General features: G+C 40.3%; 2 protein-coding genes across 5 annotated transcripts in view; one reads left to right on the top strand and one right to left on the bottom strand.

Moving 5' to 3' along the window:
* The window catches only part of USP47 (ubiquitin specific peptidase 47), a 58,663-nt gene extending 57,044 nt beyond the window's left edge, over positions 1 to 1,619 (top strand). For all 4 annotated transcript variants that reach the window (XM_068398146.1, XM_068398144.1, XM_068398145.1 and 1 more), the window contains one exon: positions 180 to 1,619. In XM_068398146.1, coding sequence (XP_068254247.1) covers positions 180 to 354 — 175 coding nt within the window. In that variant the 3' untranslated portion in view covers positions 355 to 1,619. The remainder of the gene's footprint in view (positions 1 to 179) is intronic.
* Positions 1,620 to 4,271: 2,652 nt separating this feature from the next.
* The window catches only part of DKK3 (dickkopf WNT signaling pathway inhibitor 3), a 31,468-nt gene continuing 12,833 nt past the window's right edge, over positions 4,272 to 22,906 (bottom strand). The window contains exons 4-7 of the mRNA XM_068399357.1: positions 11,945 to 12,037; positions 9,755 to 9,899; positions 7,082 to 7,238; positions 4,272 to 4,841 (exon numbers count right to left, since the gene is read on the bottom strand). Coding sequence (XP_068255458.1) covers positions 4,598 to 4,841; positions 7,082 to 7,238; positions 9,755 to 9,899; positions 11,945 to 12,037 — 639 coding nt within the window. The 3' untranslated portion in view covers positions 4,272 to 4,597. The remainder of the gene's footprint in view (positions 4,842 to 7,081; positions 7,239 to 9,754; positions 9,900 to 11,944; positions 12,038 to 22,906) is intronic.

Below are 22,906 nucleotides of genomic sequence, written 5' to 3'. Positions count from 1 at the left end.
TCTCTGTTAGAAAAGCAGGTTTAGACAGACTGGTAGTTTCCGGAGCAGAAGAAAACAATCTGTAAGGAGTATTATGCTTAGTTGTGTTTTTTACTAAGATGCTCCAAGTGAAAAAAATGACAGAAATCTAATTATGGTCATTGTATTAATCTGAATTTTAACATGTGTTTTCATTTTAGGGATAAAACTGAAGAATTGATGGAATTAACAGATGAGCAGAGAAATGAACTGATGAAAAAAGAAAGCAGCAGACTCCAGAAAACTGGACACCGGGTAACCTACTCTCCTCGCAAAGAAAAAGCACTAAAAATTTATCTGGATGGAGCACCAAATAAAGATTTGACTCAAGACTGATACTCGCTATAGCATTTTCCCTGGGGAATTTTTTTGTTTAAAATAAAAAGGTTCACTACTACTGTGTAGTGCCGTTATGGCAGGACACTCATTAGGTGTAAAGCGCTGACACCAGCACTGGTTGGGCTGTGTTCCCAATCAGAAGCGCAGTGCCCCGGTGGGTCACTGTTTGACTTGGAATCATGTTGTGCACTATAGTCAAATGTACTGTAAAGCTAAAAGGGATGTGCAAATAAAAGATTAGAACTAAAAAGTGGGCGGGGAGGGAAACGAGTGGAAATTTTTGAGGACAGTGTGCACATAGTAGCTAGTGAAACTAGCCTCAAACAGGATACTCATAGCTTAATAATAAAAGCTGTGCAAAGGCCATGAAAGAATCCTTTTTTCTGTTTGTTTCACTGATACACGCATTACCTCATCAGAGAGTCTGAAGTAAATGTTAACACATTGGTTTTAGAAAAGCAGCAGCAAAGGGTCGAAGATGAAATGGAAGTGCTGCAAGTGTAAGGTTTTAGAATAATCTTCCATAAAACAGGTAGGCTGAGGGGTGTCTGCAGAAAGCTGCCAGCAGGTGTTGGTTCATTTTGCAGAAGCACTGTTGTAAGGTAAACTGGTTTTTAATAGGTTACGGAAGCCGATGAGCAGCTCTATTATATTGCGTTCAATGTGTAAATAAAATTTGCCCTATCCGTTCAACAGAACTGCAGTTCAGCTATTTACTGTGGTGTTTCTTTTCACATATCACCATTCGTTGTGTACATTCGGAAGTAGAGTTGCCTATTTAAATTTGTATTCCTTTTCTGTTTGACGATGCTGGGTACTTTAGGGTTGTATTTCCCCTTGTTAATGAAGTTTTTGTTTTGTTCAGCTACTTTTTGTACATTTTGTTTTTGAGACTATTACAAGTTTGCATCTTCTCCACCCACTGAAAGTCATTTTATTTTTCCTAGAGTTGATTCCGTAGCTATATGTAGTCAAATATTGGGGCAACCTCTAACACCTCAACATAATAAACTTGGTAGTTTGGGTTGTGGTGCAAAGACTGATGCAGCCAACATGATTTCATTGCAAAGCCTAGGAACAGCCATTTTTTGCTTTGGTCCATAAAGATCAATAGAGAACAATTCTCCGTAGTTTTTGGAAAACCACCTAATTTATAACAATCAAAAGATTTTGGTAAACTTTTTCATGCCAGATGCTGTTTACAACAATGAACATGCCAATAAAACATTTGTTCATTCTGTTGTGTTATTTTAATCATTAAATGCTGTGGTTTTTATTTGAAGAATTATGGAATTACTGCATGGAAATACAGACTTTTCCAAGGCAATGTCAGAATGCTGTGTGTATATAGGCATGTATATGCACAGCGTGTATGCGGTATTGCAGGAAGTGTTCTGTAGCTTGCCTGCTGCTCCTCCTCTTATATTCACATGAATTTTTAATTCCAACTGTAAGGTTCCTTTTCCAGAATTGAATTCCTCACCAGTGAAACTTCCAAGCTCCGGATACAATCGGCAGCTAAGTTCTGCTCCAGAAGGGAAAAGGATTTTGAATAACTGGATGGTCAGTTCTTCCTTGCATGCTGGCCCATAGCAACCTAAAAATCCTGAGGAATCAGGCAGCTGGAGAACCAGGCACTGCGCAGAGGAATTCCCTTTTTCTTCCTCTTCTGTTTGACCTGTGCCACCTCTTGTCCAAGATAAATGAGGTGGAAGCAGGAGCAAAGGAAGGATAGAGTGAGTACCACCCAGTTGGTAGAGTACTTCATTAAACTACCATTCACATAGGTATACAGGCTGCTGGAGGATCCTTGGGGTTTTGAAAGAGAAGAAAACTAACTATCACGTGGGTCATGAATTTTCTTCAGACACGGACATTTGGAGAGGCAAAAGTCTAGAGATGGAATAAAGCAGGGTTAAGGCTTCATCTCTAGCCCAATTTGGGAAACTTTGGTTGAGAACTTCTTTGAAGAAGTTAATTTTAAACCTGGAAGTCTTGACAGAAATCTGGATAGAGGACTGAGGGGCATCCTGATAATGATTTCCTGTCCAGTGAAGAACTTCCTTCTGCTTACATGTACTAGAATATATGCTGGGTTGTTCTGGGAGACATTTTTCAGCACCTGCTCTACATTCTGATAATTTCAAACATTTTTGAGTTTGACCATGGCATGGGCATTATGAAAAACAGGAACCCTTGAGTTTTTAACTTGTGTAGTTCAGCAGAAATCTTACTGAACTTCTGATGAATACTAACACTAGCTTTCAGGGATTGAGGCATCAAGAAACTTGAAGGGAGAATAATGTTATCCTTAAGTAGGACAGTATTTATGGACAATTACTGCTCTCATGAAGTATTTTTTTAACAGGAAAATTGCAATGATACTTAATTCCTTCTCTTTGTATAGATGGGCTGCCTCTAAACTCACAGTAATTTTATTAAGGATAGAAAGGGATGGTAAATTCAGTGAACTCTCAGCCTGTGTACGTGTGCATGATTTGGTGTGAGAATGGGTGGTAGAAATGAATCCTTAAAGTCAGACTGTTCTGATGAGATATCCTTCCTGTTCATAATGCTAATGGTTAGTAACGTTAATTCTGGTACCCGAGAAATTTGTTGAAAAGCTTTCATAGACTAGAAGGTGCTGAAAGACTTGCAGGCTAGTAGCACAGTCTTGTCGCTGCTCTTAAGTTATTGGTGCTCTACTGTTCCATATTAGACATAGCAGTAGGGATGATCTGGGAAGAAGCTCCATGAAAAGTTACTTGGCTGGAGCCTCATCTCATCTTTTACCATGTACAATAACACATGGTGAAATCTGTACCCCAAAAAACTATTAGTAGTGGAAGAGCCATTGTAGCGAACTGTTGAGACAGCTGGGAGCTGGGGAGTTTGCATCGGATTTTACTCTTTGCTTGCTGTTGATTTCTTAAATCATTGACCTGTTAAGATGGTAACGATAGTCGCATTTTGTAACATGCACAGATTTATGCCTAAGAAGTGTATTAAAAGCACAAATGGTTTCTCAATTTTCTTTGGATGTAGTAGAATTAAGTAGGAGAATCACAAGTCTCTAAATGCAGGAAGCTATTTGGGTTGTCTTACTGCTAAACTGAAGGAACGAATTTATGTTCACTGCCTCTCTCTCTCTCTCAAAAAGGGAAGGTGATGATGGAATATTGTCAACAGATCCTTTAATTGACATTACCCAAGAAGGTATGTTCATGTAATGCAGAATGCTGCCCTATGTGTGGCACTGTATTGAGCTCTAGCTTAGGCACAGCCTTGTAACTGCAGCTGCACTATTCTCCTGTATATTGATCCTTATATATTCAGTGAACAGAGAATCGATATTCTTTGTATTCAGCCCATTTAGCTGTTTGTGCTGAAATTTTCAACAGTATATTTTGCCCTCGAGAGACAGAGCCCTGAACAGTGAAGCTGAAAGTTCCTATATACAAACCAATGTGTTATATAGATATAAGTATGTACACGCTGTTCTTTATATGGAAAACGTGTAGGCTTTTTTTTTTTTATAGGATGCCCCATATGTAGTGGGGGAGGCCAATAAAACTCAAGGGATACTCCTAGCTATGGAACACCCATTCTGAAGTGACGCTGAAGCCTGCTGCAGGACAGATGGCATCCACTGCACACAGCTGAAAAGCAGCTCTGGGTATATTCATCTACAAGGGTAAGCACCCTTTGTCTTTTCCAGCCTTCCACAGTGTGTGTGTGGTGGGGGGACATGACACCCAGAATCTGTATGTTGCAGCTTCTCTGATTATATTTTCTAAAGAAAAAAATAAAAAAGTGCTTAAAATCAATGACTAAACCAGTCTAAAGTAGATGGTTCTTACCCTTAGAAAAGAAACTATTCTAAACAGGTGTACTCAAAAGTCACTTCTACAGTCACTAATAACTTCAGGTTATTTATGCTTATGTCTATTTTTTAATGAGTACAGGAACTGTTAAGTTTATTTCTAATGTACAAGGGGAACATACTAATCCAGAAGAAACACAGACATATTTCTCACTTGTCTTTGACAGAAGGTTTGGTCCAAGGATGGAATGAATTCAGCAACTGGAACATGCAGGTTTGGTGCACAGAAAAGGATGCTCACTGAAGACCTTGTTTATTGCACTTCTATCCAGCAGTATGTGTTTAGGGTTTATATAAGCAAGACACTAGACAAAAATTTCTAGAAATAACTAACTAAACTGTCTCATGTTTGGACTTTTAAATTTCACCTCCCAAAAACGGGTCACGAGCTGCGTCAGGCTCAGGCTTCAAACCTGCTTGATCCTCCAGACTTTCTAATTCTTTCTGCACTTCCTGAATGACACTGCTTTCTTCATAGTCAGAAAGAATATCTCTGGGTATCAAGCTGAGAAATGGCATCTCCTCCATGATTAAGGGATCTTCTTTTTCTTTATTCTTGGTTTCATTGGCGGACACTGTACACACAGATGTAGTACTGTGGCTGTTGGAAAAAGAGAGACCTGGTCATATAGTACATCTTTTCATGTTCTTTTGCTAGTTCCTTAACAAAATTCTTCTTCCTTCCCCACATGAAGGCATGTAAAATGCATAATACTGCCTGATCTATAATAGCTGACTTCATAAACATCTGATTTTTACATCCTTGACAGCTGGAGAGTTAAAGTAAGATTCCTGCATGCGGAGCTAGAGCAAAGATCCTAATAGCAAAAAATGTTTTATACTGGGACACAAGATGGCAGTGGTTCTCACAGTCTGGCCCTTCTACCTACAAGCAATCATGGTGACTAGTCCTTTCTGTTCATGTCATAATGCCAAGTTAAGAAACATGATACTCCATCTTAAAAGGAATGCAGGAAGTTGTTGTTTGCTGTCAAGCTGTAGAGTTGAGAAGACTGTGAGCATTATATATTTGGTTCTAAATAGGATAGTGCAATAGCTGCATTTGCTGCTGTCTTTGTTTTGAAAAGGGGCTCCAGTTGCCTGCAAACAAGCATCCCACACTTGTAGGAACCTTAAAAGGGAACAAGAATGATTTATAGTTGCTGACAGGAGGCAGGGGAATAGGACTTGATCATGGTGCATCTGCTCTCTCTCTGTAGTGCATGGGACAGAACAGGGCTACAGGTCCCTGTGACAGAGTGCAAGGTGACCACTGCTGCTGCCTGGCACCCCTCAACAACTGCTGAAAGCTGCAGCCTTGTTCACTGGAATCAAAGGGTAAATGAACTAAAGATGTTCCTGAAGCTTAGTTTGTGTATGTTTTGAATTCTTGTATATTCTACTTTCTAGGAGTTACAAGGCTGCCATTTGTGGGCAGACTGTCCCTGTATCCTCTAGGATATAACCTAGATAGTTTCAGTGTTTATCACTCACTAGTAATATTTAGCCAAGGGCCATTTCAAGCAGAGATGGGCTCTTTTAATAAAATATGCTATCTATTCACCATGTAAATGCACAGAAGCAGCTTTATCTTACTGTCCATAGCAGTCATGGGCAGGTGGTATGCAGAGTGTCACTGTATTTGTGATAACCCTAAACAGATAAACAATTATTGTGACTGTAGCTGGACAGTTCAGTTATATTCACACCCTAATTCATTTCTGTGTTTCTATATCCTCGTCTGAAATGTTTTCCTTCTTACTGGACATGATATTTGCTGACTTACCTCCCCTGAGGTTATTGATACTTGCACATTAACTAGAATTTTGGTGCTGAAAGGATGGGATCAACTCTGCTTGCTTCCTTAGATCACATTTATGAAACAAAATGTTATCCAATCACTGTTCATGTATGAAAAAAATGTAGAAACAGAGTTGGACACAGAAGAAGAGAGAAATATTAATCTACATCTCTATCACAGCTGTGCTGTCGTGTTGAAAGTGAATATAATTAAAATGGTAGTGTAGGAACAAACTTGGAGAGCTTGTTTAATAAATAACGTAGGTTTTCTAAAAATGCTTTTAGTGCAAAACTGAAATGATCTCACTTTATCCCAATGAAATTGCTGATAATGCAAATAACTGTCCTTGAATGATTAAAGGCATGATATATTAAAAGTTTTAGCTTCTAGCCAAAAATACAGACTTGGCCTGCTTCCTATTCTGTGAAATGTGATACTGAAGAAGTCTGCACAGTATGAAATGTTTCAAGTCTGAACAGCTCATTTTAAGTCAGCTGTAGGGAAACTGGCTTCTCAGGTTAATTTGAAACTTGAAGGGAAGTGCAAGCAAAGATATATGTTGGGTTTTTTTTCTTGTGATAGAAGTGACCTTCTGTAAAGCTGATCAATAGTACAGGAACATGCCTGTTAATACTTACTGCATGTATTAAAATGTCTTCAATGTCTTATGTATGAAAGCAAGCAAAACTTCTAACAGAAGGCCAATCTAACATAGGAAGTTGGTGGACAAGAGCTGTATGTAGAGAATTAAATTGGAATGATACATCTCAACAGCTGTTAGTACTTTCTGACTGATTAAAAACCAGTACCAGCCTGATACACAAACTTAATTCACACTGGATTAAGGTGTTGCCAAACACAATTGGGCACATCTGTGTAGGACAAAGCAGGAAGTTTGAGAAAGTTTCAATGCTACTGATGAGAAAAGCTGTCAAAGCACTTCCTAGTGTGGAACAATCTGCAAGTTCTGCATCTATTTACTGCACAGCAAGACCCCTCAAAAATTTCAAGCAGCTTGCTTGTCTAGTTTTGATCTTTACCTCTGAGGTTGGCAGATCAAGCCACTTGCGCATGGGCATCGCTCAAGTACTCCATCAGGTTCCAGTTCCCAGGTGATCAGGTTGAGAAGTCTGTTTGAAGGATCATGGCAGGGTTCACCTTCTTCAGGTAATGGAGTGCACACAGGAAACAGAAGTTCTGCATACCAGAGTAAATCCATTTTATGAGAAGTCATTAACTGCTAACTGAGATGACCTAATCTTTTAAGTCTGCATGCAAGATAGAAAAAGACATCCTTGACTGCCTTTTATGTCCCCTTACATGTTAGGGAGCCATAACTTAATGTTCTTTCCACTAGGTGGGGGTAAGACATTTGAAGTTTATGCTCGATAAGCAAGATCAACTCCTGCTTCTTCACTACTGTCAATACAGTAGTACTGCACAACTCCATCCCGTGGAGATTTGAAAGACTGTTGTAAAACCAAGAAAACTAACATTACAGTGTATCCTTTGCAATGCATAGCATTAATGGTTTAAAATCTGAATAAAGAAATAGCTCTATATTTTAGAACTCTGTTATTTTTCCTACTTCTTTGCAGAGGCTACAAATACAGGGCCATTGTTCAGAGACCAAATAATGAGGTTGCAAGAACTACTACTCAGCCAGTTAATTTGTTATAGTAATTCTACAATAGGCAAAGCTGTCTGATGGTATTTGGGGCTTAGCACCCTTGTTTCTGCACAGGGGTGAATTTCAATCTGTGTAAGAAATTATTTAGAAGGATATATTGTTTGGGTTTCCTGATGTTATTTAACTTATAGTGTCAATCTTGAATTCTGCTCTTCCAGATGTTCCTATCAAACCTCCCTTCCTCCTCTTGTCTTCATTCACCTCATTTTTTGTGGTAGGGCAGAATAAAATATGTGAGGAGTTCAGAATTCAAGTTTTTAAAACAAGCTTGGTCAAAATATATATATGTGTGTGTGTGTGTACACACACACACATATGCTTTAATGCATGTGACTTACCAGTTCCTAATTCCAAAACAGATTATATCTTAAGCAGCGAATGCTCCATAGTTTACTATAGTTTTATATAAAAGATATATATGTAAAGACAGTCCAATTGTTATTAGGACAACCTTTTGCAATACTCTAGTGATGAAGAAAGGCCTTGAAGTTAGGGCTAAACTGAAAAGCTCAACAGCACTGCTAAAGCAAACCATAGAGAGTAAAAATTCATTGCTATTCATCAATATCTCTATTTAAAGTTTTAATTCTAGTGTTCCATCAATTTTAGTCAATATTCTTATCTAATGTAGTGTTCCTTCCTGAGTTACAGGTTTGTACTAAATTTCATTTCAAGCCAAGCACTAACTTATACTCAAATTAGTGTGAATGTCTTATGCAGCTGAAATAATCATGAAGACACAGCTTGTTTGGATCCATAGGAAATCAGGGCTACAGAAGCAGTATTACCCTCACAGTAGACTAGCCTAGTCCTACTAACACCAATGGGATGCATACTACTAATTTACTCATCTCTGCAGCATAAGCAGATTGCAAGTCCTGCATGGTGAAAGTAATAGGCATTTACTAAAAGTGCTCTTTCTCTCTCATTTCAGAATCAAGAGTACAAAGAAATCTGATAGAGCTTGGCAAAACTGGTAAATGCTTTAGGCAGAAACATGATGAAGGGGGAAAAAAAAAAATCTGCTCTAACCAAGACTTGCTGAAATTGAACTTACTTAACATTGAAGGTCCACTATGTAATGTTCAAAATTATCAAGGAAAAGCGGAGCAGACCCACTTGCCTTTAAAGGGTGTTTGAGCTTTCTCCTTTGTTTTTCTGAAATGCCCTAGTAGCCTGATCCACCAGCAGGCTGAAGGCAGGACAGGCAGCCCAACTAGCAGTGAAGGTACAAGGTCAGCTCTTGCTCATAGGTTTTTTCCTGGCTCTTGCTACCTAGAGAAGTATCTACCTAGTGTAGAAAGATTGTTGGAATTGTATCCCATCACTACAAAATTAAGGTGAACTATGCTAAGAGCAGCAAGGAACTAGTGGGTATAAAACACTAGAAGTAGTTGGGCCCTGATCGGGCAGGATGTAGGGCTGATGTCAGGCCCGATACCTTCTCCTCCCTTCTGTAAATCAAGTTTGACATTCCAATGTGGACCAACAACATAATCTGAAACACCATTCCTCTACGTATCTCAGCCGTCCGGTCAGTATTGCAGAGCGTGGTGCCTGGAAGGCTCATATAAAACTCAAGAGTATGAAATGTATCTGTGGTCTGATTCTGATGGTCTGCTTGTCGGTATGAAAGAGAAGCCACTTTTGGTAGCCTCATTCCTGTCTTTTGTGCATTCTTAATTCTCTTATTTGTACTCTATTGGGTGAAAATTTGACACAGAGCTCTGCTACTTCTAAATGTCTGAGACTCTCCTTTAGAAACAGCAGATTTTTGTGCTTGTCATGCTGGTCTCGTCTCTAGCATGCAATAGGCTTTTCTTTCACCATTGTGTGCCCCTATCAGACTGCTTCTCACTGCTAATAAAGTTTTATAATGAAGTTAATATGGTGTGCCTCACAGGCCAAGGGAGAATGACTTACTGATTCTGTAGAGATTTAACCACTTCACCTGGGCAAAAGAGCTAAATATTAAGACTCCTGTATTATAAAATGAATAGGATAAAAAGCAAAACCTCTGTACCTTTCTGAAAAGCACAGCACATTCCAGGGTTGCAGTCATGTTGGTTCTCACAAATGGTGCCGTTCTCTCCTTTCGAAGTGGATTTCCTGCACTCGCCCCAAACACAAAGCTGGTCTCCACAGCATTCCACATCCCGCGAGCAACGCTTGCAAATGGAAAAAGCAGATGACAAAGCTGTCACTGTAGCACTAATTGCATGTATCAACAGACAGCTAAACACAGAATTAGACCCTGGTCCTGAAGACAACTTCATATATGTGCTTTAAATATATTCATGTCATATTCCCACTGTTTAAACAGAACCGCTGAGGTTCTCAACTTCAAGCACTTAGAACTATTTGGCAGACAGGAAGCTCTGCAGCAGAGTAGCAGCGCTCTTTCTATACTGTTATACTTTCAATCTTGCAAAACCTGAATTCTTATTTCAGTATTTACATGAAAACTGATCAGCAGCCAGACATCCTACAGTGTCATATGGACTTCAGGACAGCCTTTTGCAATCAAGGAAAACAAAAATTAATAAATGAAACATCAATAGAAAACATTACTGATTTTTTTCCCTTGTTAAATGCAGTCAGGAATTTACAATTTGTTCAGAAGGTTTGCTTTCAAAGAGCAAAGCAAAAAAATCTTACTAAATTCAATTTTTAGTTGTAATAAGAACCAGACCTCATTTGTAAGAGTCTGTGAAAAAAATCTCTGGAAAAAAATTTCTCCTTGAAAATCAGAAATGCAAATCTCTAGCTAAAGCTAGCTTTGTATGATAATTGTCCCAGTGTTTCAACTATACATACCTAATAAATCACCCTAATAAAAGTGGTGTGTCAATTTGTTTCTTTTTTTAGGTAGTTTGATTAACATCTTAAAGATTCCTAGTAGGTCAGCGTTTTAACAGCTTTTTTCTGTCTGTGTAAAGCCCTGTCTGGGCAGCCATACAAAATCGGAATTTCTTTGCCAGTGGATCCCACGGGAAGTGCTTAACGCAGGGCAAGAAGTGGGACTACTCTAGCACTATTAAGACCTGCTAATTAAAATGAAAAATGTTTTGTAAATGTGGGGGTTCTAGGTCAGGGAATTGATCCCACCACCTTCAGTCTGAGCTCACTTTATGACAGGACTGTAGCTAGGACCCTACTTTTACTGTCTTTATCCTACAAATGTTTTACTGAGGACTGCAAAGAAAAGGAGAGGAGGGTAGGTGTTAGGTCATCCCAATCTTGATTTTTAATTATTCCATGTTGACATGAAAAATTATCACTTTAATATTTTATAAAATATGAAGAACAAGCTTTCTTAATGACACTTAAGCATATATTCAGGACTTGTGTTTAAGCAAGCATTCAGTCCACTGAAGTCAACAGAGCTCCCTGAAGTTATCAAGATAAGTAAGTATTTAAATAATTTCAGGAACAGCCTGGTACTTTTAGATTATAATCCTATTGATTACATGACTTTACAGCAAGGTTTGCTTGTAGACTTACCTGTCTGCAAATGCTTTGAGGAATTAATTTGTTTCACAAGAGGCAATCAGCAGAACTTAGATGAGAAGGGGCAGTCAGATAAAAGGCCTTTTTCAACTAACTGCTCTTAAACTGGATTTTCACCACAGAAAAAGCCTGAACTTCTCAGGCATTTGTCACCTACAGAAGATAATCTGACTATAGCTACTACCAAGAACATTTATCTTTTAGCTCAAAAGATCTGAGGTTCACAGATTCAAATAATGTAAATAATCCATGTAAGAGGATCATTTACAGTCACAATTGCACTATAGTGCTGTACAAGTTGTCAGTGAAGGGAAGAGTGCAGGCTGCCACAAAAAAAGAGCTGGAAATGACCAACTGTCAGCTGAGCCTTAGGACCTGGCACAGTATTTCCTCTTTGCCCATTCCACTGGCAACCTGCAATGTGTTTGTTTACCCTGCCCTTAGGCCACCTAACAAGTCAAGCTTGAGTCAGGGGGAGCAGAGTGCAGGTTTTAAAGCACAGGAGAACAGAAATCTTATAACCTAGTTGTGTTACCAGGCAGAAAAGAAAAACAAACCAAAGCACCCTACACATCCATTTTTGAACCTCATGCAGAATGCTTTGCATCTTGTTTTCTATCAATTCTGACTTGCTGACATTAGCAACAACTTATATATTTAGTTTCTAAAGACCCCATAAAATCACATCTCATTCAGGACTTACTGTATGCTGGGTTTTACAGGGCTGACACTTGTATTCAAAGGTGGAGAACTGGCAATACTTCCCTGTTTCACAGTCTTCATCAATGATACACTCCTGAAGAAAAGGACAAAAATGTCATTTGCCCCTGTGTGACAGAAATCCATACATCATCTTGAGATACCGGAAGGTCTTCATTTATTATATTTCTTATTTGTCAACCAAGAAAAAAGCTTGCTTCAGTTCTTCATACAACCACAGTTCTGCAATAGAACAATGCTATCTCCCTGGCACATGTAAATATTGTGGCCTCAAAGTAACAGGTGGCTTCACTTCTTGTATAAGTATTAATACCAGCAACCTCAAACAAATAAATTATCTTCTTCTGCAGGGGTATTGGGTTTGCGTGGCAAGGTTTTGGTAGCGGGGGAGCTACAGGGGTGTCCTGTGTGACAAGCTGCTAGAAGCTTCCCCCATGTCTTAAAGAGCCAAGGCCGAGCCCATCAGCGATGGTGGTAGCGCCTTGGTGATAACATGGTTAAGAAGGGGAAAAAGTTGCTGTGCAACAGCAGCTGGAGAGAGGAGTGAATATATGAGAGAAACAGCCCTGCAGACACCAAGGTCAGTGAAGAAGGAGGGGGAGGAGGTGCCCCAGGTGCCGGAGCAGAAATTCCCCTGCAGCCTGAGGTGAAGACCATGGTGAAGCAGGCTGTCCCCCTGCAGCCTATGGAGGTTAATGGCAAAGCAGATATCCACCTGCAGCCCAGGGAGGACCCCACAATGGAGCAGGTGGATGTGCCCAAAGGAGGCTGTGACCCCATGGAGAGCAGGCTCCTGGCAGGACCTGTGGCCCCATGGAGAGAGGAGTCCACGCTGGAGCAGGTTTGCTGGCAGGACTTTTGAGAGCAGTCTGTTCCTGAAGGACAGCACCCCGTGGAAGGGGCACATGCTGGAGCAGGGGAAGAATGTGAGGAGTCCTTCCCCTGAGGAGGAAGGAGCATCAGAGACAACGTGTGATGAACTGACCAAAAGCCCCATACCCCATCCCCCTGCACCGCTGAGGGGAAGGAGGTACAGAAAATTGGGAGTGAAGTTAAGCCTGGGAAGAAGGGAGGGGTGGAGGGAAGGTGTTTTAAGATTTAGTTTTTATTTCTCATTATCCTACTTTGATCTGATTGATTGACATTTGCATTAAATCTATTCTACTTGTGTTAGACTACAGTTGTGATTCATTACTTGTTGGCTGGTTTTTTTCAGACAGAGGGTAAAACCAAAGGAAAGAGGCTACACTACAGCAGCTGCAGCAGCCAAGAGTATCTTTATGCTCTGTGGGAGACCATTCTGCAACAGCTTTCTTGATCCCAGGCCAGGTAGCTTTACACTGTCCTCCCTCCTCTTCCCCAGCAACATTAGTGCTGACCTCAGAAACCCTGCAGCACAGTTAGCTTCCCTCAGCCAGCTAGGACACCCCTAAGGGAAATGGGAAATGTGTTTCCTTTTCCTTTTAACTGCTCCTCTGCTCCCCTTTGCAAGGGGCAAACAAATAAATCTCAGGCAAATATAAGCATCTTTGCAGCACCTGAGCATTTTTGTAAGCAGCAGCTTCTACACTGAAAAATGCAGTGCTCCTTTCCACAGGACTGGTAACGTTAAACGTTCATGGGACTTCACGGCAACGGCAGCACTAGTGTACAGCCAGTGCTTCTGGGAAGCAGCAGATGTCATACGCCATTCGATTTCCTTTTCTTGGTTGATGGCATGCCTGTCATGTACCTATCACCATAGCCCATCACCTGCAAGCTCACAGCTGCAAATGTCTAAATACCTACACATGTAAATTTTAAATCCTTACTTGAATTTAATTTGAATATTGCAAAATATGCAGGAACAGATTCTCAGCTGACATAATTCCTCTGGCATCTTCCTGCTGTCAATGGAGCTAATTTACATTTAGTAACATTCTAGCCTGTCGAAGAAGGTGATTTCCACATCACATGATTTTGAAATGCAGGTAACAAACTCAATGGTCCCCCTCCCCCCACTTTGTTTGCTGCACAAGAGCATTCAGCAGTCAGGTTTGAACACTAATTTAAGATTGACAAGTACTGAAGAGCCACATACATCCTAGGGAAAGAAAAGTCCCACAGTTCCCTAGTGCATCAGCCTTTGCTACCCCGCTAAGACACTAGAGCAGGCCTCAAGCTAGCAAGGTGCTTGAGCACGTTTAGCTTTTCAAACCTGGAATTATTTCATGGCCTTAACAAAAATGTTCATGTGAGAGGAACTCCTGAGTTCCCCTCTGAATCACAAACTCACACTAAAGTTTCTTCACCCAGAGGTCCCACAAGTGTTACCGGAAAATAGTAACCAAGAAAACTCTCTAAACCAAATGATAGTTTAGAAAGCCGACATTGGTTTATTGCAGTGCTGGGTGCATGGGGGATCTCTCCTCCTAGCATGCACACCTAGGAACAAAAGCTTGCTCATTATATACATCACAAATATGAATATTCATATAATTCCAAGAAAAGCCCACCTATTCCAAGAAACTTATGCATATGCTAATACATTATGTAATGCATTACATAATGTCTTTACGCATGCATACTAAATTGGGGAAGGGGTCTTGGGTGGTCTCTGGGGGTCTCTGGTGGTCACAATCCTCCTTAATTGTGCTTCTGCGCAAGCGTGGTAGAGCCCTTCTTGTTTACAAGTACATGTGTTCCCAAGAAGAAGATATCCTTTTGGACTTATCTCTCCTCTGACACAAGAGTTTATGAATCAAGTTAATTTAGACATCACAAAGTTGTTCTTTACAGTTTTGTTTTGTCTTTTGGGCCTTTTATAATTAGCGGAGACCTTTGTTTTTTTAAGGCTAAGCGTAAACAGCATGAATCATTGTCTACTAGAACATTGTTATCAATCCCATAAGCAGACTCTATCTACAAAACATGTAGTTTGCTTCAGAACCTATTGTTATTCTCTATTATTCTAGCTAAAAGGAAAATTACTGACAGGAAAGCTAGCTCTGTGTAAAGGTAACACAGAGCAGGCTTTTTAGAGCCTACTCTGAGGCCTACTCTTGCTAAACCATTGCTAAATCTGAGGCCTACTCTTGCTAAACCATTGCTGAACCGAACCGTCTGGTATCACAAGCACTGCAGTAGAGATGGCTCACCTTTCCTTCATGCTGCATGGGGGGAACGTACAAACTGGTCAGAAACTCTGCCCAGAACACAACCCTGCAGGTATGGAAGTGAGGATAATACAGAGAGTAAGTGGAGATGGTTGTGTACCCCTGAAGTGTCTGGTTCGGTACTGGGTCCAGTACTATTCAATATATTCATTAATGACTTGGATGAGGGAATAGAGTGCACTGTCAGCAAGTTCGCTGATGACACAAAACTGGGAGGAGTGGCTGACACAATGGAAGGCTGCGCAGCCATTCAGAGAGACCTGGACAGGCTGGAGAGTTGGGCGGGGAGAAATTTAATGAAATATAACAAGGGCAAGTGTAGGGTCCTGCATCTGGGCAAGAACAACCCCATGTACCAGTACAAGTTGGGGGCAGACCTGCTGGAGACCAGCGCAGGGGAAAGGGACCTGGGGGTCCTAGTGGACAACAGGATGACCATGAGCCAGTAATGTGCCCTTGTGGCCAAGAAGGCCAATGGCATCCTGGGGTGTATTAGAAGGGGTGTGGTTAGCAGGTCAAGAGAGGTTCTCCTCCCCCTCTACTCTGCCCTGGTGAGGCCGCATCTGGAATATTGTGTCTAGTTCTGGGCCCCTCAGTTCAAGAAGGACAGGGAACTGCTAGAGAGAGTCCAGCGCAGAGCCACGAACATGATTAAGGGGGTGGAACATCTCCCTTATGAGGAGAGGCTGAGGGAGCTGGGTCTCTTTAGCTTAGAGAAGAGGAGACTGAGGGGTGACCTCATTAATGTTTATAAATATGTAAAGGGCAAGTGTCATGAGGATGGAGCCAGGCTCTTCTCAGTGACATCCCTTGACAGGACAAGGGGCAATGGGTGCAAGCTGGAACACAGGAGGTTCCACTTAAATATGAGAAAAAACTTCTTTACGGTGAGGGTGACCGAACACTGGAACAGGCTGCCCAGAGAGGTTGTGGAGTCTCCTTCTCTGGAGACATTCAAAACCCGCCTGGACGCGTTCCTGTGTGATATGGTCTAGGCAATCCTGCTCCGGCAGGGGGATTGGACTAGATGATCTTTCGAGGTCCCTTCCAATCCCTAACATTCTGTGATTCTGTGGTTCACAGGGAGGGGGTGACTCCTCTTCTCATCTAATGGTTACCTCTTAAAAATCATGTGATTAACTCTGTTCTCTAAAATGTGTTTTGTCTAGGTGTGAAACAATCTAGCCAACAGAGTAACTCCTAGCACTGTTCTGAGTCACTTGTACTTCATCATTTGTTTGCACCATCATAAGGCTGATGCTATTAGTCAATTAAAAAAAAAAACAAAAAACAACAAAAAGGCATTATACAAAAATCCCTGAATTCTCTGAAGAAACCACTTGATGGCTCTTTGGCAGATGTTAATCTCACTTGCTGGAGCAGATCAACTAACATCTGTGCAACCTTTATTGAAAGTTTCTACTAAGCTTTTAATTTTCTGTTTAGACTTTTTTAGATCATTTCTCCCCAAACTGCTGAATTCTTCTAACCCATCCCAGCTGGGTTTGGTGTTTCAGCTGGGCTGAAAATTATCTCAGCAGGAAGTTTAAGTGAAGCTCTTAAATGACTATAATCACTGAAAGAGGAGAAGATTACACTGTGAAACAGCTATACTGTCTTCAGATCTGTTCCAGATTAAACCTTATGGAAGCTTCTTGCCCTGTGTGAGACAAGGCTGCTCTGCATGAAGAGCGATGCCTCGTTTGAGTTACCCATTTTGGCCATCTGAGATGTTTTCAAACAGTTAGATTACCCAGAACACAGAACAGAAGCCAAACACAGCCTGGGGCCTGATTCTTTTCAAGTCAATGACATGATATTCAGGTTACCTGTTTGTAATTCAGAAGCAGTCATTTCAGCTATTTTGAGACATTAGTATCACCAAGTCTAGGCTGCTATAAATTATCATGTTTTTGCAGCATCATTATTCCTGTGCAGTTTGTGTTCTGCTTGTTTGCTTTTGTGTTGCTACATAATCAGGTGGGTCAAAATCCAAATGTTATATAGTATGTTTGAGGGTTTGTGGTTCCGAGTTAGCAGTTAGCCACTTCTCTTCAGCAGCCATGCTCTTTCTGGCCAATTTTCTGTCTGTAGCTTTGTGAGCTTCTTTGATGAATCCCTCTATATAAACCATACTCAGAATAAACTATACTGTTTCCTTTCTGTACAAACCACTTTCAGGCAAACAGCCAGGTCTCAGTGTAGTCAGTTTTTCCAATTGTCCCTTTCCACAGAGAAGAAATTTTGCCATAATCGTTTTTAAGCTCATGGAACAACACTCTCGAACTCTAAAACCACCCAACGCCAAAGTTGCAATTCTCCAATCACTGCTTTCTCTTTTACTAATGAGTGCCCTGCCAAAAAACTTTTTTTCCCCCTCTTACTGAATTGTGTCCCACCAGCTCAGACTTCCAGTTTTATGAGGGTTTTCAGTTGGGGAAAAAATCCCGTCATTGTTTTCTTTCCTGGCATGGAAAAAGCTTGCTTTCATATGCTCTTTGTGCCACACTCCAAACCAACTTCCTTCCTTCAGGTATTACAAGCCATAGCAAATGTAGAACTCAGTAATACCTATACAGACCTTGAGACACAACAGTTGCTGGACAAGGAGCAAACCTAAACATCTTCATCAGCTGCAATGGACTCTGAACAATCCATTTTCTTCTGGAATTCTGCAAACTAAGTTATTTCTCAGAATATTTTGTCTTTGCAGGAGCAACAGTGTGTAAACTGAGGAGAGGGGGTGCTGGCTTATGCAGCAGAGCATACAAGTTGAGCAGATAGCTTAAAGACAGAATTAGCTATGCTTATAATGGTGTACTTCTTTCTGAAATCCATTACAATGTTTTATCAGTTAATTTAATGTAGCAGCAAAGAAATATGCTGTCTGAGAAGCGCTGAAGAATAATGCAGCGTGAAAGCAGGATTGCCTATTAATTAATGAGTATACTAGGACCCAGAAACAACAGAAGCCAGGATGGAGAAGAGCATGTTGTGTACCTGTAAGTACATACTCAGCATCCTGTGGGGTCGTCTTATAATATTGTACTCGGCAGTGAATATCCTGCAACACCTGAAAGCAACTTGGGGGTTAGGATCTGTTCCAAAACCAACAGGAAAAAAAAAAAACCACAAAAACAACAAAACACTGAAACTCGTGGAAAAGGTTCCCCATATTACAAGACTGCTAAAACAACTGCTGCTGAAATGAACTTCGATTTTCTTGTCTTCGGCAGATTATGCCAAGCTATCGTTTGCTTTCCTAAAGAATGGTTAGTCTCCACACTTGAGAATAAAAACGTGACTGATGTAGTGATAGTGATAGTATAGTAGTATCACAACTACCAGAAAACTGAAACAGATGTCTGAGTGTGAGATGGCGCAGGCGTGTACAGGTCAGAACTGGTGTAACAGGGTTTGACGAGAGTACTTCCTTCTGGCTGAATGTTTACATACACAGACAAGGAAAGGCACAGAAGAAAAGTTTTATTTCAATACCATACAGCAATCTTCACACTCCACCCAATAGCATGCCTTTGACCTAGAAGGTGCTATGGGCTATTTTGGCAGTGTGTACTTGACTGGTGGAGTGATTTCAATGGTGATTAATACACTTATCAAAGCCAGACACTGAACACTAAGGGAGGGGGGCAAGTATACGGAACAGAAAATGCCCCTGTGGGTTAGGGGCAGCTGTAGTGGAGAAACTCAGTGGCAGTTGTCTGCCAAGGTCACTGACTGCTCATGAGAACAGTTAAGTGGGATTCAAATGGCAGAACCGCTTTTCCCTTCCTTTTCTAAGCCATATGGCCCAGTTTGCTGGCTTATTTTGATTCAGTTGCAGTTTGTAACTACAAACCTTTTGAAACTGTCTAAAATCTGAAGGAGAGGCAGGCTTTTTTTTTTCCCTTGGCACCGTCTGTACAGCCATAAGCCAAAACAGCCATTCCAAAGTGTTCATTCCTAACCCTCTATGGATTTCAAGTTCACAAGCCATAAAGTATAGAGGCAAAATTCACTGATTTCATAGAGGTGAGGAAGTTTTGCCAGGAGGTACACAGCATAGGAAGCAATGCTACAAAAGCAGTTGGTGCAACAGTTAGAAAATGTTTTTTAGTAACAACCTTGGAAATGCATAGGGGCACCTCTCGCAGTCTACTGTGCGAGACAACTCTGCTTCAAAAGCTGCTCTGAACAAAAAGCCCCTTTACGTGTTTCTTAAAAGCTCCTGATATAAATAAATTTCCTTTTCAAAAACCTTTAACTCAAGTAAAACTCAATGGTAACCTCCATAAATGGTAGCTACAGATCCTTCCCAAACAGTTCCAGAGCTCACCCAGCCATATCCGTGAGACAACAGTAATTTCAGCCCTCGCTGAAGTGCTCTAGCAAAACCCCTTGTTCACGTGTAGACTGACATTCCCCAGCATTAAGCACTTTTAAGAGTTAATGTTTACTTCTGTGTTTACATATCCCCTTCTAGGTTTTGTTTTAACTTCTACAAGTCATTTCACATAGGGCTGGTCTCCATTACTGCAACAGATGGCAAAAACTGCTGAGTAGTAAGGGAAAAAAAAAAAGCATAAAACCTGTTTAATATCCTACACGTACTACGTGCATTAGAAAAATGGCAGAATTACATAGAATGGAATATTGTTTTATGAAAACTACTACCATAGTTTGAATTGCAGTAGTGTTCCAGTTCCTAATCTCTTCGTTGTCTAGACAGGGCACATAATGCATGTCTTTAATGAGATATGAATTAATTTGCCTTGAAATACCTCAAAACCTCTGTAATACTTTCCAGCAGAGCAAACCTCTTGCTGCTGTCCTGCCAAGTACATAGCACTCATAAAAATAAGAACTACTGTTAAAAAAAGACATACTAAAAAGAGCAGACATAAGCTGCAAACTATGGTATTAGTCACATCCCAGTGCTATGTGGGAAAGTCAGCTATTTGTGTGGCTGTTCATCAGGAATGTGACTTCTGAGCTCAAAACTAATAAATAAGAAAATATAAGTGACTCCTTCACTTTTGTCTTGGAATTTCTCCATAGAACTATTCTCATGCGTTTCCTTTTCCCCTGTCAAGAAAACAGAAACATTTTAATTGGAAAAACTTCATTTCTGGCTCTCCACATGATGCAATATGAATGAATGCAAAGTATGTCTACACAACATAACTGAAGATGGCCCAAAGGCACTTGAGCTTGGCTTTAGGTACCAAAAGCAACATAGCTACATTAGCCTTAACATACTGTCAAAAAGCCTAGGGAATAAATTAAGGTGGGTTGAGGTCACCCAATAAACTGCCCGCCACCAAAGCTAGTGTAAGAAGTCCATTCCTTTCTACACCACCTGTTTATTCTCACCACAAATGCAGCAATCCTGTTACTGATCAGACTCTTATGCAGTTAATGTTTCAGGCCAAAAAAGAAATAAATAAAATGTCATACTACCCACAGCTTCAAGGAACTGAGACTTCAATGAAAGAAGAAACTACACACAAAAGCAAAAAATAAAAGACTCCTGACAAATGCCTCAAGGTAATGAGAAAAATGATGCCTACATGCTCTACCAGATCATGTTCTGTTCACACGCGGTCAAAATCTCTGTTGTCATGTAATAATTTCATGGCAGGTTACTCTGCAGCAGCAGTCACTCTATTTTTCTTCCCTCACACTCTCTTTTTCTCAGTAAGCAATGTAATAATCTGATCCTGGCGAGACTACAGACTCTGCAAATGCTCCTGAGTAGGAAACACAGTGTGAAGTACTTATTTCAATATATTTTGCAATGGTATCAGGAGGCACACTAGAAGAACTGTTCAAATTTGGTAGAAAAACCCCACAAATTATAATCTAACAGGTAATTAACTTAGTCTGGAAACTAAGAGCTAACCAACTAAGAAAGGAGCAAAAAGGTCTGTGTATATGTATGTATACATACATACATATATATATGTATACAGCCATATATATAGGGCTACATATTGCAGTGACTGGATGCAATAGCAGAAGTCTCGTCTCATCCCACACATTTGCCCTAGAGCAGGCAGGACAGGTTATAACAGGAAATTTCTCTTCTCTTCTCTTTTCTCTCTTCTCTTCTCTTCTCTTCTCTTCTCTTCTCTTCTCTTCTCTTCTCTTCTCTTCTCCTGTTTGTCAGGTGTACCATAGGCAGAGCAGGATGGTAGAAATTCTGACAACAAAATCTTCCCTTAGGCCTTCTGGAAACTTGGTGCCATGCTATACACTCAGTCCATTTTCTTAAATACACAGAGACTCTATAATCTTCTATATCCATAATTAGAGAAGGAATACTCTGAAATTAGACAATCTGAGACCCAAAACCAATAGCCATGTGCTCCACATTTAATTGCTCCATGTTAAGAAAAGCTTCACCAAATGAGGTCAAAATACTGATGCACGTTTACAAACAAAGTTTTCCTAATGATTTTGCAATTAATTGTCTTAACAGAGAAATGCATCTATCTGTGGATCTATTAATCAGAGAACAACAATTCTTTGACCTTTGATAACCAGAAGATGTACCTAAAACCTTGTGGTCTAGAAGATCTTGGGTTTTATTCTAGATGTCTTGAGATACAGTAACAGTTACGGAAACACAGTAAAACTGTGCTACCAAGCTCTAAAGTGCCATTATTTCTAAGTAGTCAGTAATCATATAAAGATAGAGCTTTCATGTAATGTTGTGCCCAGGGGCTGAATTTTAATGCAGGCGTCTCTTCGTTCCACAATTGGCAGCTACAAAGTTTCCATGATTCACCACCAAACTATGTAAATTTTGAAAATTTATAAAAGCAAAACAACCCAGAGTAGCTGTACACAGCAAGGATGTGGAACAGCTGTGCAAAAAGAAAAACAGTTCAAAACAAGATTTCTGTAGTTAATAGCTGCGTGCTATTCTTAATCACTAAATTAAGAGTAGCACTCTGAGAGTAAGATGCCAACCTGTGCCCAGTCCCTCACTGAACTTACTTCAAACCCTGAATCTCAGGCGCTTTGTTCTTACATGATACACTTTTTTGGTAGCTTACAGTTTCAACAAGCTTATTTACTGTTTAAGGTGTCAGCCAAAGAAAATAATGAAAGAAGAGAAATACATGGGTAAGAATTCGTCTACAATGTATTTGGCTATAGCAGAGTTGACAGTGTGGGAGACTGCCATTACTGTAGAGGAAAGGGAATAATTTATTTTCCATGAGCTGTAGATGGAAGAAGGGGTTTAAATTACAGCAATAGAGTGAGCATAGAAAAGCATTGGAATAAATTGTCTCCAGCACTTGAGGATTTTGAGAACAGAAGAGATGAATGTCTGCCTAAGGATGGAGTAAGCATCTGGGTTGTACATGTTGATGTTTTGAGGCCTCTTCCAGATCTCCTCTTTGAGGCATTTGTCGGGATTACAATAGAGCCTTTTTTTTTTTCTTAATTTTCAGAATTCTCTGTCTGAAATCATGTGTCCAGGGGATATCAACATGAGATGGTGACTATTAATTAATATTCATTCCATTTCCTAAACAAAGTCCAGTGAAGAAGAAATGAAAAAGAGTCTTCAGCATACTCTTTATGTCCTTCCAAAAAGGAAATAAGAATGTGAATGTTTGTTTTACAGATTTTTGCAATGCTTGAAGTCCAAGACAAACACCTGCTAGGGGACCAAAACTATCCCTTGCTGATGGCTATGAAATATCTTGGACACAGAAAAACCACTAAGGTTCCCCTTTGCCTGACACCATGATGTCAGCCTCTCTACATGCCGTAAA

Source organism: Nyctibius grandis, chromosome 4 (genome assembly GCF_013368605.1).
Source record: "Nyctibius grandis isolate bNycGra1 chromosome 4, bNycGra1.pri, whole genome shotgun sequence".
Lineage (NCBI taxonomy): Eukaryota > Metazoa > Chordata > Aves > Nyctibiiformes > Nyctibiidae > Nyctibius > Nyctibius grandis.
The sequence above is the reverse complement of the archived record's forward strand: the minus strand, read 5'-3'. Positions and strand labels throughout refer to the sequence as shown.